Source organism: Schistocerca cancellata, chromosome 2, assembly GCF_023864275.1.
Source record: "Schistocerca cancellata isolate TAMUIC-IGC-003103 chromosome 2, iqSchCanc2.1, whole genome shotgun sequence".
Taxonomy (NCBI): Eukaryota; Metazoa; Arthropoda; class Insecta; order Orthoptera; family Acrididae; genus Schistocerca; species Schistocerca cancellata.
Window position 1 is genome coordinate 780730006 of NC_064627.1, and position 14652 is coordinate 780744657.

The 14652-nt window shown below is 37.4% G+C and overlaps 1 protein-coding gene across 5 annotated transcripts in view; it reads right to left on the reverse strand.

Annotated features, from left to right (window-relative positions):
* Nucleotides 1–445: 445 nt before the first annotated feature.
* Nucleotides 446–14652, reverse strand: part of LOC126162628 (uncharacterized) — a 105053-nt gene continuing 90846 nt past the window's right edge. Inside the window, exons 9-10 of one of the 5 annotated variants that reach the window (XM_049919254.1) lie at nt 10639–10730; nt 446–1138 (exon numbers count right to left, since the gene is read on the reverse strand). In XM_049919254.1, the coding sequence (XP_049775211.1) occupies nt 10674–10730 (57 nt within the window). In that variant the 3' untranslated portion in view covers nt 446–1138; nt 10639–10673. Of the gene's footprint in view, nt 1858–10638; nt 10731–14652 lie in introns of all 5 variants that reach the window. The other 4 variants (XM_049919253.1, XM_049919252.1, XM_049919250.1 and 1 more) reach the window with 4 other exon arrangements.

Consider the following 14652-nt stretch of genomic DNA (forward strand, 5'->3'; position numbering starts at 1 on the left):
TGGTTACTGTCCAGATAGTTAAAAATATTATGTTGGATATGTGTTCTGTCTTACTTTGTATCACGCAGCAGATGCTTCTTAAGAAGTATCCTGACATTGTTTTTGTAGCAATGCTATTATTCTGGCAGGTGTATGTTTTTCTACAGTTTGAACCACAGTTTATTTCATACTTGTCATGAAGTGCATCAAACAGCTCATTGCTTGAACTAACTGACTGCAGCTGCAGTAAAGCTGTTACCTTACAATATTTAATTTACTAAACATATAGACTTTCCTGCCTTTTTTTCCCCTTTATGCCTTGTTAATTGTTGCTTCTACAACTGCATCAGTAAATCCAATCAATGTGCACATACTTAGGGATTTCAAGTCTGTTGTTGCCAATACTCCTTTCAAGAGAGTGAGCTTTCTGCACAGTATAATAGGGGGTGCAATCTTTATTAAAAGCATAATAGGTCAAGATATGTTGTAAAGTCTTACAAAATCACATAGTAATTCATAGTAAATTTGTCATTAACTACACCAGACTTAGTTTCATAAGACAAAAAATGTGCTTCTGAAGCTCTGCAACACAAATTACTTTATAAAAGTCTGAAACTGCTACAGATAAATGGTGATTTTTAATCATTCCTTTACTTTTTGGTGGAAATTTGTAACAGACAAGTAGTAAAATTATTAACACAAAATGTGAAGCATGAGAATATCATTGTTGTTTATCATCTTAGATTAACGTTAGTAAGAAAAAGGCTTTTTATTGAAGTTTTTCTCACACTGAGATTTATTACACTGTTTATCACTAACCATATTCCTTCCTTTGCAATGGCATCTAAGTTTGGTGTTAAAGCTGTATATGGCCAATATGACCCAAAGTCACCCCAACCCAGGTCATCAGCCAAAATCAAAACAATGTTTGGTGTCAAGCCACTTTTTATTGCATCAACAGAATTTGTTATATCCTGTGACAGGTTTATATCTGCAGCAGGTTTATATCTTCAGATATGAAATAGCCTCATGCATACACACTATTGAGGTGCGGGTTAAAAATCATCACCAGGAACAATATCACATTGAATTTGTACTTCCAGTGGCAATTATTTGCACACATTCTTCTTGCAGTCAACTACAATGAGCAGAAAAGTTTCTGAAAGCAAATTAAGAACACTGTCTCTAATAATCTGCTAATGCCATTTTTGAAACAGTGCAACAACATAATACTTGCTATACACACATCATTACACACACTCATATGTACACAATATACAGCATTAATTTTACAATCATTAAAATTGATAGAAAGTAAGCAAATTTTAATACATAACAACAACATTTTGAAGAATACTTTTACTCCATAAAAATACTGTTACAGGGCTATGGGACACTGAAAAAAATATACAAGGGACAAGATAAGAACAACCTTATTCACAGGTACTAAAATTTTCTTATTTAACTGAAACTAATATGCTTTATGGCAGTGAAAATTAAATGCTACTGAAACATGTGAGTTGAAATTTTAATTTTTGACTGATTCATGTAAAAGCTATGGTAACATACTAACTGTCATTATTCACTGAAACTAAACTGACACTAAAATTGTATTAAATCTTACTTACATGTTATGATATAGAAATGATATGTTTAGTGAACTAACACAGATCTCTCAACACTGAGCACTATTTCTCTGAAGCTGAATTATTGACAAATTACAATTATAAAACACAAGAGAGTCAAGAAATTCTCCTCACTGATCACTAAACGCTGCTGTGCACCACACAATCATCATCTATGAAGCGGAATATATACAGTTTCTTGATAGACTTATCTGATTTCACACAGCAAAATGTGTCCTTTGAAACCCTTGACCTGGAAATGACAAATAACTTTTTACTGATACTGGAGGCACATGTTATCTGATAACAACTCTTGTCAAATACTTTACACATATTGAACAATCAAACTGTGATTTTATAGTGCACGTTATCAGATAAAAACAGTAATTAGAAAGACCCACATCCACAGGAAGTATTAAATACACTCACAAGTTTCGGATAAGTGTTATCATTCAAAAACTGAATACAGGAAATGTTTAAGATAATTGAGAATCCACTTATGAATTTTTCATACATTACTGGAGCAGTAGGGCCAACATCAAACCATCTTGTCAACTCTCCTTCATGATGTTTTGATCATATAACTTTGTGCCCCATCTAAGGTGATCTCATGTAGGGGAAGAAATATGAGCTTCCATTCTAAAATTGACTAATCTTCACCAAGAATCATTTGAAACGTGAATTCTGTGTGCCAAAATTGGAACTATACTGATTTTTGTCACCTAAATGCTGGGAGCAAATTGCAGTATCTTTCATTCACAGAAAGTATAAATTGAACAGACCGCTTTTTCAATAAAAGAAAGATGTGAAATGTGCCTGCAGCAAAATAAGGGATCCACAAAAAAGATGAAGTGTTTCCTAACATAAAGTTAATTACAATAACAATTTAGTAGTGAGGCAAGTATGTCACTGAGAGATCTGTGTTGTGAAAGACAACATTTGATGTCTTTCGGGGGAAAATCCAATAAAACAAAAACAAAAACTACAAGTGTGCGAAGCTTGTAGCCCAGCCAAAAGGTTTCAGAGCTTCAAATTAAATCATTTATTGATATGTACATATATCATGTTCTGTAAATCCTATCATGAAAGAGAGCCTTCTAGAATATGGAAAACTGAAGTTCTATATTAATAGGCAGAAAAAGCCCTCAAAACTACTTCTGTAAAGTACTCTACTCATCTAGCATTCTCCTGCAGTACCCCAGTTCAAAAGTTTCTATTCTCTCCTTGTCGAAACGATTTATCGTCCATGTATCACTTCCGTACAGGGCTACGCGCCATACAAATACTTTCAGAAAAGACTTCCTGACACTTATATCTATACTCAATATTAGCAAAGTTCTGTTCTTCAGAAACACTTTTCTTGCCACAGCCAGTCTACATTTTATATCATCTCTACTTCAACCATCATCACTTATTTTGCTGCCCAAATAGCAAAACTCATCTATTACTTTAAGTGTCTCGTTTCCTAACCTAATTCCCTCATCATCATCTGATTTAATTTGACTACACTCCATTATCCTCATTTTGCTTTTGTTGATATTTGTCTTATTTCCTTCTTTCAAGACATTGTCCATTCCATTCACCTTTTCTTCTAAGTCCTTTGCTGTCTCTGACAGAATTACAATGTCATCGGCGAACCTCAAAGTTTTTATTTCTCCTCCCTTGATTATAATTCCTACTTCAAATTTTTCTTTTATTTTCTTTACTGCTTGCTCAATATACAGACTGAATAACATTGGGGATAGGCTACAATCCTGTCTCACTCCCTTCTCAACCACTGCTTGCCTTTTGTGCTCCTCGACTCTTATAACTGCCATCTTTTTTCTATACAAATTGCAAATAGCCTCTCGGTCCCTATATTTGCTCTTGCCACCTTCAGAATTTGAAAGAGAGTATTCCAGTCAAGACTGTCAAATGCTTTCTGTAAGTCTACAAATGCTAGAAACATAGGTTTGCCTTTCCTTACCCTATCTTCTAAGATAAGTTATAGGGTCAGTATTGCCTCATGTGGTCCAACATTTCTACAGAATACAAACTGATCTTCCCTGAGGTCAGCTTCTACCAGTTTTTCCATTCATCTGTAAAGAATTTGTGTTAGTACTTTGATACTGTGACTTATTAAACTGATAGTTCGGTAATTATCACACCTGTCAACACCTGCTTTCTTTGGGATTGGAATTATTATATTTTTCTTGAAGTCTAAGGGTATTTCACTCATACATCTTGCTCACCAGATGGAAGAGTTTTGTCATGGCTGGCTCTCCCAAGGGTATCAGTAGTTCTATCGGAGTATTGTCTACTCCTGAGGCCTTGTTTAGACTAAGGCCTTTCACTGCTCTGTCAAATTCTTCATGCAGTATCATATCTCCCATCTCATCTCCCTCTATGTCCTCTTCCATTTCCATAGTATTGCCCTCAAGTACATCACCCTTTATAGTGTTTTGGGGTATCTGTAAATATCCCAACACACTATTGGAAAGCCGTCAACAAGAGATGCTCGTGAGTAAATGAATAAGGATAAATGTAGTGTGTTTTCCTTTCTTGTATGCAGTGAATGTGGAGCAGTGGTGGAGCTAATGAGATGGGGACCACTAAAAATGCTATTACAACTGTCTGGGAGTCATTTGTACTATGGTGCAGCAAGCGCCTGAATCCGAGAGCCATGGAGTAAACAACACACCAACAAGGCGTAATGAACTACTGAAGAGAGTTAGTTGATTTTTTGTTGTTTTTTTTCCCCTCTCAGGTCCTACAGAATATATGTACAGACATTTGAATGTACTCCAGAGTGTGATTTATTACCGTAGCAAATGTTAGTTGTGTTGTGAAAACTAATAGTGAAAATGTTGGGCAAAATATACCCCTGTTTGTGAGAAGCATGGCTATTTATTTAGTAGCGCATTAGAGAGAACTTTTGGAAGCATTGCAGGAACCTTCACCGCAGTTGGATCGACAGGGAGATGGCACGGAAGGATCCGGACCACCAAAAAACTACTCTGAGAAGAGAGGATAAAGATAATACTACTTTCATCTGGCAGTGTATTGGGGTTGGCAAAATATTGCCCTTTTATATCAGCCAGGGACCCAACTTCCCATTAGTGCTGGTATAAGACCCACCACAAATCTTACAAAATAAACAACACCAGGAAATATCCCCCACATTGTACAGATCCTCTATATACTCCTTCCACGTTTCTGCTTTCCCTTCTTTGTGTAGGAATGGTTTTCCAGCTGATCTCTTGATATTCATACAGGTGACCTTCTATTCACCAAAAGGTCTCTCTAATTTTCCTGTAGGCAGCATCTATCTTACCCCTAGTGATATATGCGTCTACATCCTTACATTTGTCCTCTAGCCATTCCCACTTAGCCATTTTGCACTTCCTGACGATCTCATTTTTTGAGACGTTTATATTCCTTTTTGTCTGCTTCATTTACTTCATTTTTATACCTTCTCCTTTCATCACTTGAATTAAATATCTCTTGTGTTACCCAAGGATTTCTACTAGCCCTTGTCTTTTTACCTACTTGAGCCTCTGCTGCCCTGACTCTTTCATCTCTCAGAGTTACCCATTTAACTTCTACTGTACCTCTGGTTCTTTCAGTTTATCCTTAAATTTGTACTTTTTTGGAGTTTCTTTAGTTTTAATCTACAGTACGTAACCAATAACTTGTGGTCAGATTCCACATTTGCTGCTGGAAATATCTTACAATTTAAAACCAGGTCCCTCAATCAATGTCTTACTATTATATAATCAATCTGAAACCTTCCGGTGTCTCCATGTCTCTTCCATGCATACAACCTTCTTTCTGATTCTTAAACCAAGTGTCAGCGATGATTAAGTTATGCTCTGAGCAAAATTCTACCAGGCGGCTTCCTCTTTCATTCCTTACCTCCAGTCTACATTCACCTACTAGTTTTCCTTCTCTTCATTTTCCTACTAGCAAATTCCAATCCCTCATGACCATTAAATTCTCGTCTCCCTTAACTATCTGAATAATTTCTTTTATCTCATCACACATTTCTTCAATCTCTTCATCATCTGTAGAGCTAGTTGGCATATAAACTTGGACTACCGTTGGAGGCGTGGGCTTTGTGTCTATCTTGGCTACAATAATGCATTCACTATGCTATTTGTAATAGCTTTTCCACATTCCTGTTTTTTTATTCATTATTAAACCTACTCCTGTATTATCCCTATTTTATTTTGTATTTATAGCCCTGTATTCACCTGACAAGAAGTCCTGTTGCTCCTGCCACCGAACTTCATTAATTCCCACTATGTCTAACTTTAACCTATCCATCTCCCTTTTTAAATTTTCTAACCTACATCCCCGGTTAAGGGATCTGACATTCCACACTCATCTGCATAACTCCAGTTTTGTTTCTCCTGATAACGACATTGTCCTGAGTAGTCCCCACCTGGAGATTCAAATGGGGGGACCATTTTACCTCCACAATATTTTACCCAAGAGAACGCCATCATCAGTTAACCATACAGCAAAGCTGCATGGCTTCAGGAAAAATTATGTCTGTAGTTTACCCTTGCTTTCAGCCGTTCGCAGTACCACCACAGTGATGCTGTTTTGGTTCATGTTACACAGGCCAGTTCAGTCAATTATCCAGATTGTTGCCCCTGCAACTACTGGAAAGGCTGCTGCCCCTCTTCAGGAACCACACGTTTGTCTGGCCTCTCAACACACACCCCTCTGTTGTGGCTTCTCCTATGGTTCGGCTATCTGTATCGCTGAGGCACACAAGCCTCCCCACCAATGGCATGGTCCATGGTTCATGGGGGGAGGGTTTACAGGATAAGTTTAGTTGAATTTACAGCCCTTACATTTGTTTGTTTACAGGATAAAACACAGAAATCTAAAGGCTGTGAATTCAACTAATAAGTTAGGGATGACAATTACAAATAACTTAAATTGTAATGATTGCATGGATAATGTGAGGAAAACAAACCAAAGACTGCAATTTATTGGTAGAACACTTAGAAAATGTAACAGGTCTACTAAAGAGATTACTTACAGGGCTATTACAAATGATTGAAGCGATTTCATAAATTCACTGTAGCTCCATTCATTGACATATGGTCACGACACACTACAGATACGTAGAAAAACTCAAAGTTTTGTTCGGCTAAAGCCGCACTTCAGGTTTCTGCCGCCAGAGTGCTCGAGAGCGCAGTGAGACAAAATGGCGACAGGAGCCGAGAAAGCGTATGTCGTGCTTGAAATGCACTCACATCAGTCAGTCATAACAGTGCAACGACACTTCAGGACGAAGTTCAACAAAGATCCACCAACTGCTAACTCCATTCGGCGATGGTATGCACAGTTTAAAGTTTCTGGATGCCTCTGTACGGGGAAATCAACGGGTCGGCCTGCAGTGAGCGAAGAAACGGTTGAACGCGTGCGGGCAAGTTTCACGCGTAGCCCGCGGAAGTCGACGAATAAAGCAAGCAGGGAGCTAAACGTACCACAGCCGATGGTTTGGAAAATCTTACGGAAAAGGCTAAAGCAGAAGCCTTACCCTTTACAATTGCTACAAGCCCTGACACCCGATGACAAAGTCGAACGCTTTGAATTTTCGGCGCGGTCTGCCGAATCACTAAAGGGGCACATATCGAACATTTGTGAATGCCTAAAAAAACTTTTTTAGTTTTTGTATGTATGTGCAAAGCATTGTGAAAATATCTCAAATAATAAAGTTATTGTAGAGCTGTGAAATCGCTTCAATCATTTGTAATAACCCTGTATATCATGTTTTCCCTCTTCTGGAGTATTGTTGTCCAGCGTCGGATCCACAGCAGATAGGAGTCACGAAAAGTTCAAAGAATGGCAGTTCGTTTTGTACTGTCGCGAAATTGGGAGAGACTGCCTCGGTTATGATACACAAGTTGGGGTGGCAATCATCAAAACAAAAGTGTTTTTCGTTGTGGCAGGATCTTCTCATGAAATTTCAATGACCAGCTTTCTCTTTTTTGGCACCCACCTACATAGAAAGGAATGATCATATGATAAAATAAGATAAATTTGAGCTCTCACGGAGAGATTAAAGGGTTTGTGTTTCCCGCGCACTGTCTGAGAGTGGAACGGTAGAGATATAGCTTGAAGCTAGTTCGATGAACCTTCTGCCAGGCAGATTGCAGAATAATCGTGTAGGTGTATACATAGATGCTTCACAAGCAGTCTAGGTGGTTTACATCCCGCATTTATAACTTTTTAAAATGTGTATCTGAAAGTGAGACTTCTATTTTTGAGATTTCGAAGATTCAAGAATGAATTGCAGAAGCATGTATTGGCAAGAGAACTGTACAGAGAATAGTAAACAAAAGTGTCAGAGCTGCAGAAACGTCAGCAAAATTTGTTTTTATGCCACCTGTAAACCATCGAAACCACAAGAAACCTGTAACACAAATGGATGGTTTTGACTAAGATATTTTAAAGTGCTCCATGTATGAAATATATATGAGCAGGGAATACCCATCATCAAAGAAATTTCTTACAATTATGCCTGAGCAAATTGGCTTCAAAGATAGCGCTTCATCAATGCAAAGAATTTTGAAATACATTGGTTTCAAATGTTTTAAGAAGACAGTTTTTAATTGAAAGAAGCGACACAGAATCAGCACGAACCACATCCCTTACAAAGATGCACGATACAAGAGGGGGTGGTAGCTCTACAGTGTATTACATTGATGAAACATGAATGAATCAGAATCATTCGATGAATACCTGCAGGAAAATGAGTGATGGTACTGATGGTTTTAAAGTTCCCACAGAAAAAGATTCTCCGATACTTATTCTGCATGCTGGCTCTTCTTCTGATTTGGTTCCCGAAAGCAAACTTGTGTTTAGGTGTAAGAAAATCAGAAGTGACTACCATTCGAAAATGAGCACTGTCGCTTTCAAGAAGTGGTTCACTGAACAATTCTTGCCATACCTTGATTCAAAGTCGACCATTGTAATTACCATGTCAGTTATCATTCAGTTGTTACAGAGAAAAGACCACGTACGAATACCAGGAAAGGTGTTGTTCTCTGGTTGAACATAAAAATATACTGGGCAATATAAGAGAATTAATTTGCAGACAGGTTACAAGCTAGGTGGCAAAATAAATAAATAAATAAATAAAACATTCAAGATAACACACGCTGAAATGCTTGTGCATGAAGCACCAGGCAGCAGCAGCCTTCAGCATGGGTACACTGTGGGCAGCTCACTGAAAAGTTTGAGAATTAAGACTTTGACAGGGAGGCGAAGATGCATAAAAGCCTTGAATCTACCCTCCTAAATTTACAATCAGATGGTTTGGACGTGAACTTTGATACCAGATGGTATTACGACGTAGACTTTGAAGCAAAGTAAAGAAATAATCTTCCTTGGTTTCACAGACTCATGGTTTGAAATGTTTTTGTCAACTGCATGCATAGTACATAAGAACTTCCTAGGTTTTATTGATTAGGAATACACAGCCTATGAAGTATTCACCCTATAATGTTCAACACATTGCCTAAGGAGAAATTAAGCTTTTCCCAGAGTGTTGTATGCTATGATTACTCATAAGAATGTGGCCAAATAAATTCACCAAAAACTGCAATATTTTGGCAAGTAAACACCAGCCATTTTCAAGGCACAAATTGTAAAATGTCTTAAAACGAAAGGGAGGGGTTGCCTGTTGAGATACTGGTGGTTTTCAACATTATCATCAGCATTCTTTCAAGTTATTCACAGAAGATGGTTAATTGTTTGCATGTTCAATGGATCATAAATGCATTCTCTCTTGACACTGGAAAATATAACAAACTGAAAATTTTTACAATAGTCCCTTGTACTAGTCCTCGCTACCATTTCTTCTTTTTTACACATATTGATTTACATTGAATGTCAGTGAAACACAGCCTTATACAGGCATTATACACATTTACAAAAATTGTATGGAGTAGAAGCAGTTGTCAAGTAAATATAATGCTTTCCGTTTGTGTTGGAAGTTTATTTTCTTGTGTATATCCAAATCACAATAAACAGCAATTACTGCAACCATTTCTGATGATCCCGTCGTTAGACAATAGTCATTTTGAGAAAAATTACACTTGACGTCTTCACAAAGTTGCATCAGCTGTTCTCTCCTACCAACGACACACAGACAACTGCTATGGAGCAGTGGACACAACCACAAGAGTAAGACTTCTCTCATGTAGATGTCTGATTGAAATTGATTTTAAAATGTATAATTCCCACATAGATCCAACACAGTTCGGCAACACGGACCTTGTTTGCCCACTCTCTGTCACCACGCATACGCAGACCTCATCCCCTCCACAATTTCCTATCGCTCTGCTCTATGTGCGGAAGTGCCATCCTACGTGACGCGGGCTATAGACTAAACAATCTATACAGTCAAATGGTGGAGCTTTCATTTAAACAGTATTATATGACAGCGGCCTCAAGCTACAGAAAGAGTATCACCATATTTAATGTTTACCTACTGCAAATTTAGCTTTACTCCCGTGGTATCATTTGTTAATATGACACTCTCTTTTCTGTAGTTAAGATATGACTCCATCTACTTAAAGGTAGTGCATATAATGGCGCAACATTTTAGTTTCCTTGGTTGTGTTTTACAATGTACACAACTAAAAGTATAGTATTAGCAAAATTACAAAAAATGCTCTCAGGATAATTTTTCCAGTTTAGTTCAACCAGAATTAAGTTTTGGAAATCATATATTGCTTTTTCCATAGAGAAACTTTAACAGTGGCCAAACTGAGCAGTGTTAAAAGATAATTGGATCAGTATTCAGCATTCATCATCAGTAAAGCTTAAGGAGGAGGCTATGGATGAGGATTTCACAAAGTACTGTTCCAGATGACTGTCATCTTGACATTTAGGTGACACCAAGTTATTCTACTGGTGTACTGTGCACAACAGATGAGGTTTCCTATTACAGTCCAGGAAATGCACAGTATCTGAATAGCTAGTACACGGCTAATGGCTATAGAAGTAAAACTGAAAAATGTAAGCTTACCAATACATCTTAAGATAGTCTGTACTTGTTCTTCATTAGTACTGTAAAATATGTGGCACGTGAATGATTTTGCAGTGCTGCAAGATTTTTCCCTGTGAAAGAAAGAGTGAAGTCATTTATTTTCCAGAAAAGATACATGTTCTAAATCTAGTGACAGGCTAGATTTTTTCAGTCACAGAAATGTAACTGCAGAACCATTTCACATGGCATGCTCGTCATATGTGAGATATTTATTTTCTTCAATATCTAAGACTTGTGAGTGTCAATAAAGGACACACAGGGATTTTATTAATTACAATATTTATATTTTTTTCACAAGAAATGTACTAGATTGAAGCACATCTAATCTTCAAACCTCATCTCAGTGCATATCTCGATTAACATTAATATGAATATAGAATAACAAGTGCAAAGTAGTTTTAATGTTACAAATTTGTAAAGATTACTTTTTGATTAAAAGATATTCATGAATGTGATGCATGAGAACAGGCAAGGTTATGAAGAAACAGAATAACAAAATAGTTTTTGTGAGTTTGTAGCTAAACAGTAGGGAGCTTACAGGCAGCAAGAGAGCTACAAGCATCATTAGGCCAGAGAAATGAACAAAAACTATTTTGTGATTTTGTTTCTCTAAAAACTCACCTGTTTCATGTATCAAATAACATGAAAAAGTTTTGGATAAAGGATGTTAAGGAATAGTTTTTGTTCCATTCTCCAGGCTTTTGATGTTTGCAGCTTTCTTTCTGCCTGTAACTTGTCAGCACAGTACTGTCCAGCTACAAACTCACTGCCCATTCTCATTCTACAGTGGCAGCACATACAGTTGGTAAATGATACTTATCAAATACTAAAAATAACAAACAGTGCCCCACATGACTTCCTACTGTAGGCTCCTTTCAATTGTCTTGCCCGAAACTGTTACTTCTTTGCCGCAGCAGTCCTTCAAAGGAGGTATAAAGACTTTCTACTAAACATTCTAGCAAATTTCTTTAGTAAAATGGCTCTATTCTGAAAATATTTCTGGCTCTTTCATGATGACCAAGTCTTTTACAACCACAATATTTTGTCTGAAATTGAAATTTAAAATCTCACTTGCATCACAACTTCACTAAAATGTAAAAGTTTCCTGGAAAATTCCCACTGAAAATGCTAAATCATTATGCTCATCTTACGGAGGATTTCTGTAAACTGCAGTAAGAATAAAACTCAGTCCTTCATATAAAAATAAATCCACATGCCAAGCAGTATCTCACACAGTTGGCATTAGAGAAAACTGTTAATAGAAATTCACTGTGTTTTCTCAACTGGTATAACATTGTTCAGAAATGAGAGTTCCATATTGCTCACAAAAAATTTTCTCTACATCAGTGGCAGAGTGCGGACAGACATGGAGACTGTAGCAACTAACAGATCCAACTCCTCTTCTACCAGCCCACAGGGGCAGGTTTCATTTGAGGGTGTAGCCGACGTGTGAAATGCCCCACTCTGAACAGCTAGTGGCCACAGCTCCAGCTAATAACTATATCCATTTTGGTCATTGCCATTTCATTTGAGACTTTGTAGTCACCTAATAATCTGGTGCTGGTAGTGTATGTTTCTCCTGAAGCCCAATAAAAAGTATCAATGTTGATGTTGTTGTTGTTGTGGTCTTCAGTCCTGAGACTGGTTTGATGCAGCTCTCCATGCTACTCTATCCTGTGCAAGCTTCTTCATCTCCCAGTACCTACTGCAACCTACATCCTTCACAATCTGCTTAGTGTATTCATCTCTTGGTCTCCCTCTACGATTTTTACCCTCCATACTGCCCTCCAATGCTAAATTGGTGATCCCTTGATGTCTCAGAACATGTCCTACGAACCGATCCCTTCTTCTAGTCAAGTTGTGCCACAAGCTCCTCTTCTCCCCAATTCTATTCAATACCTCCTCATTAGTTATGTGGTCTACCTGTGGTCTACCCATCTAATCTTCAGCATTCTTCTGTAGCACAACATTTTGAAAGCTTCTATTCTCTTCTTGTCCAAACTAGTTATCGTCCACGTTTCACTTCCGAACATGGCTACACTCCATACAAATACTTTCAGAAATGACTTCCTGACACTTAAATCTATACTCGATGTTAACAAATTTCTCTTCTTCAGAAACGCTTTCCTTGCCATTGCCAGTCTACATTTTATATCCTCTCTACTTCGACCATCACCAGTTACTTTGCTCCCCAAATAGCAAAACTCCTTTACTACTTTAAGTGTCTCATTTCCTAATCTAATTCCCACAGCATCACCCAACTTAATTCGACTACATTCCATTATCCTCATTGTGCTTTTGTTGATGTTCATCTTGTACCCTCCTTTCATGACACTGTCCATTTCGTTCAACTGCTCTTCCAAGTCCTTTGCTGTCTCTGACAGAATTACAATGTCATCGGCGAACCTCAAAGTTTTTATTTCTTCTCCATGGATTTTAATACCTACTCCGAATTTTTCTTTTGTTTCCTTCACTGCTTGCTCAATATACAGATTGAATAACATCGGGGAGAGGCTACAACCCTGTCTCACTTCCTTCCCTTTCATGTCCCTCGACTCTTATAACTACCATCTGGTTTCTGTACAAATTGTAAATAGCCCTTCGCTCCCTGTATTTTACCCCTGCCACCTTCAGAATTTGAAAGAGACTGTTCCAGTCAACATTGTCAAAAGCTTTCTCTAAGTCTACAAATGCTAGAAATGTAGGTTTGCCTTTCCTTAATCTTTCTTCTAAGATAAGTCGTAGGGTCAGTATTGCCTCACGTGTTCCAACATTTCTACGGAATCCAAAATGATCTTCCTCAAGGTCGGCACCCATCAGTTTTTCCATTTGTCTGTAAAGAATTCATGTTAGTATTTTACAGCTGTGACTTATTAAACTGATAGTTTGGTAATTTTCACATCTGCCAACACCTGCTTTTTTTGGGATTGTTATTATTATATACTTCTTGAAGTCTGAGGGTAATTCGCTTGTCTCATACATCTTGCTCACCAGATGGTAGAGTTTTGTCAAGACTGGCTCTCCCAGGCTGTCAGTAGTTCTAATGGAATGTTGTCTACTCCAGGGGCCTTGTTACGACTCAGGTCTTTCAGAGCTCTGACAAACTCTTCACGCAGTATCATATCTCCCATTTCATCTTCATCTACATCCTCTTCCATTTCCATAATATTGTCCTCAAGTACATTGCCCTTGTATAGACCCTCTATATACTCCTTCCACCTTTCTGCTTTCCCTTCTTTGCTTAGAACTGGGTTCCCATCTGAGCTCTTGATATTCATACAAGTGGTTCTCTTTTCTCCAAAGGTCTCTTTAATTTTCCTGTAGGCAGTATCTATATTACCCCTAGTGAGATAAGCCTCCACATCCTTACAATGTATCATTCCAAATAAAATGGATAGAATTTTTGAGAGATGTGAAATAAATATCTATGTGCTCTGAAAGAATCATTTAAACACGGAAAGTAGCTGAAATATTTATGTTACAATAGCCAAAAGCCAGACCACCAAGTCACTAAATTATAGACTTTACAATATCAGTGAATTTCAAAATTGTAAGTCAACACTATGAGGTAGATAATTTACATAGATACTATCCAATTCTGTATAGTATTTGTTTTTACCAAAATCTGTCAGTAAGTATCATAAATAAAGAATAATCAATGTAATGAAATCATATTGCATGTAAAATAATAGGCTTCTGACCAGTTTGTACTATATACATTTCTTTACTGCCACATAAAAAACATAGAGAAGTACACAATAACTCCAAAAACATTTACTTCACCTTTTTGAAAATTTGTATGAGTTATCTGTTTTCAAATCCTACAACTCAGAGATAGTAAGGTTTTATATAAACAAGCACTACTGCTTTAGAATGATTACTCAAAGAAAGTGATGTCATTAGAAAGTTCTAGTGCAAACAGCACAAGGGAGCATCTGCTCCTGCAATCAAAACCTTTCAGGAATGCAGACCAGTTACAGGGCAGCTTACTAA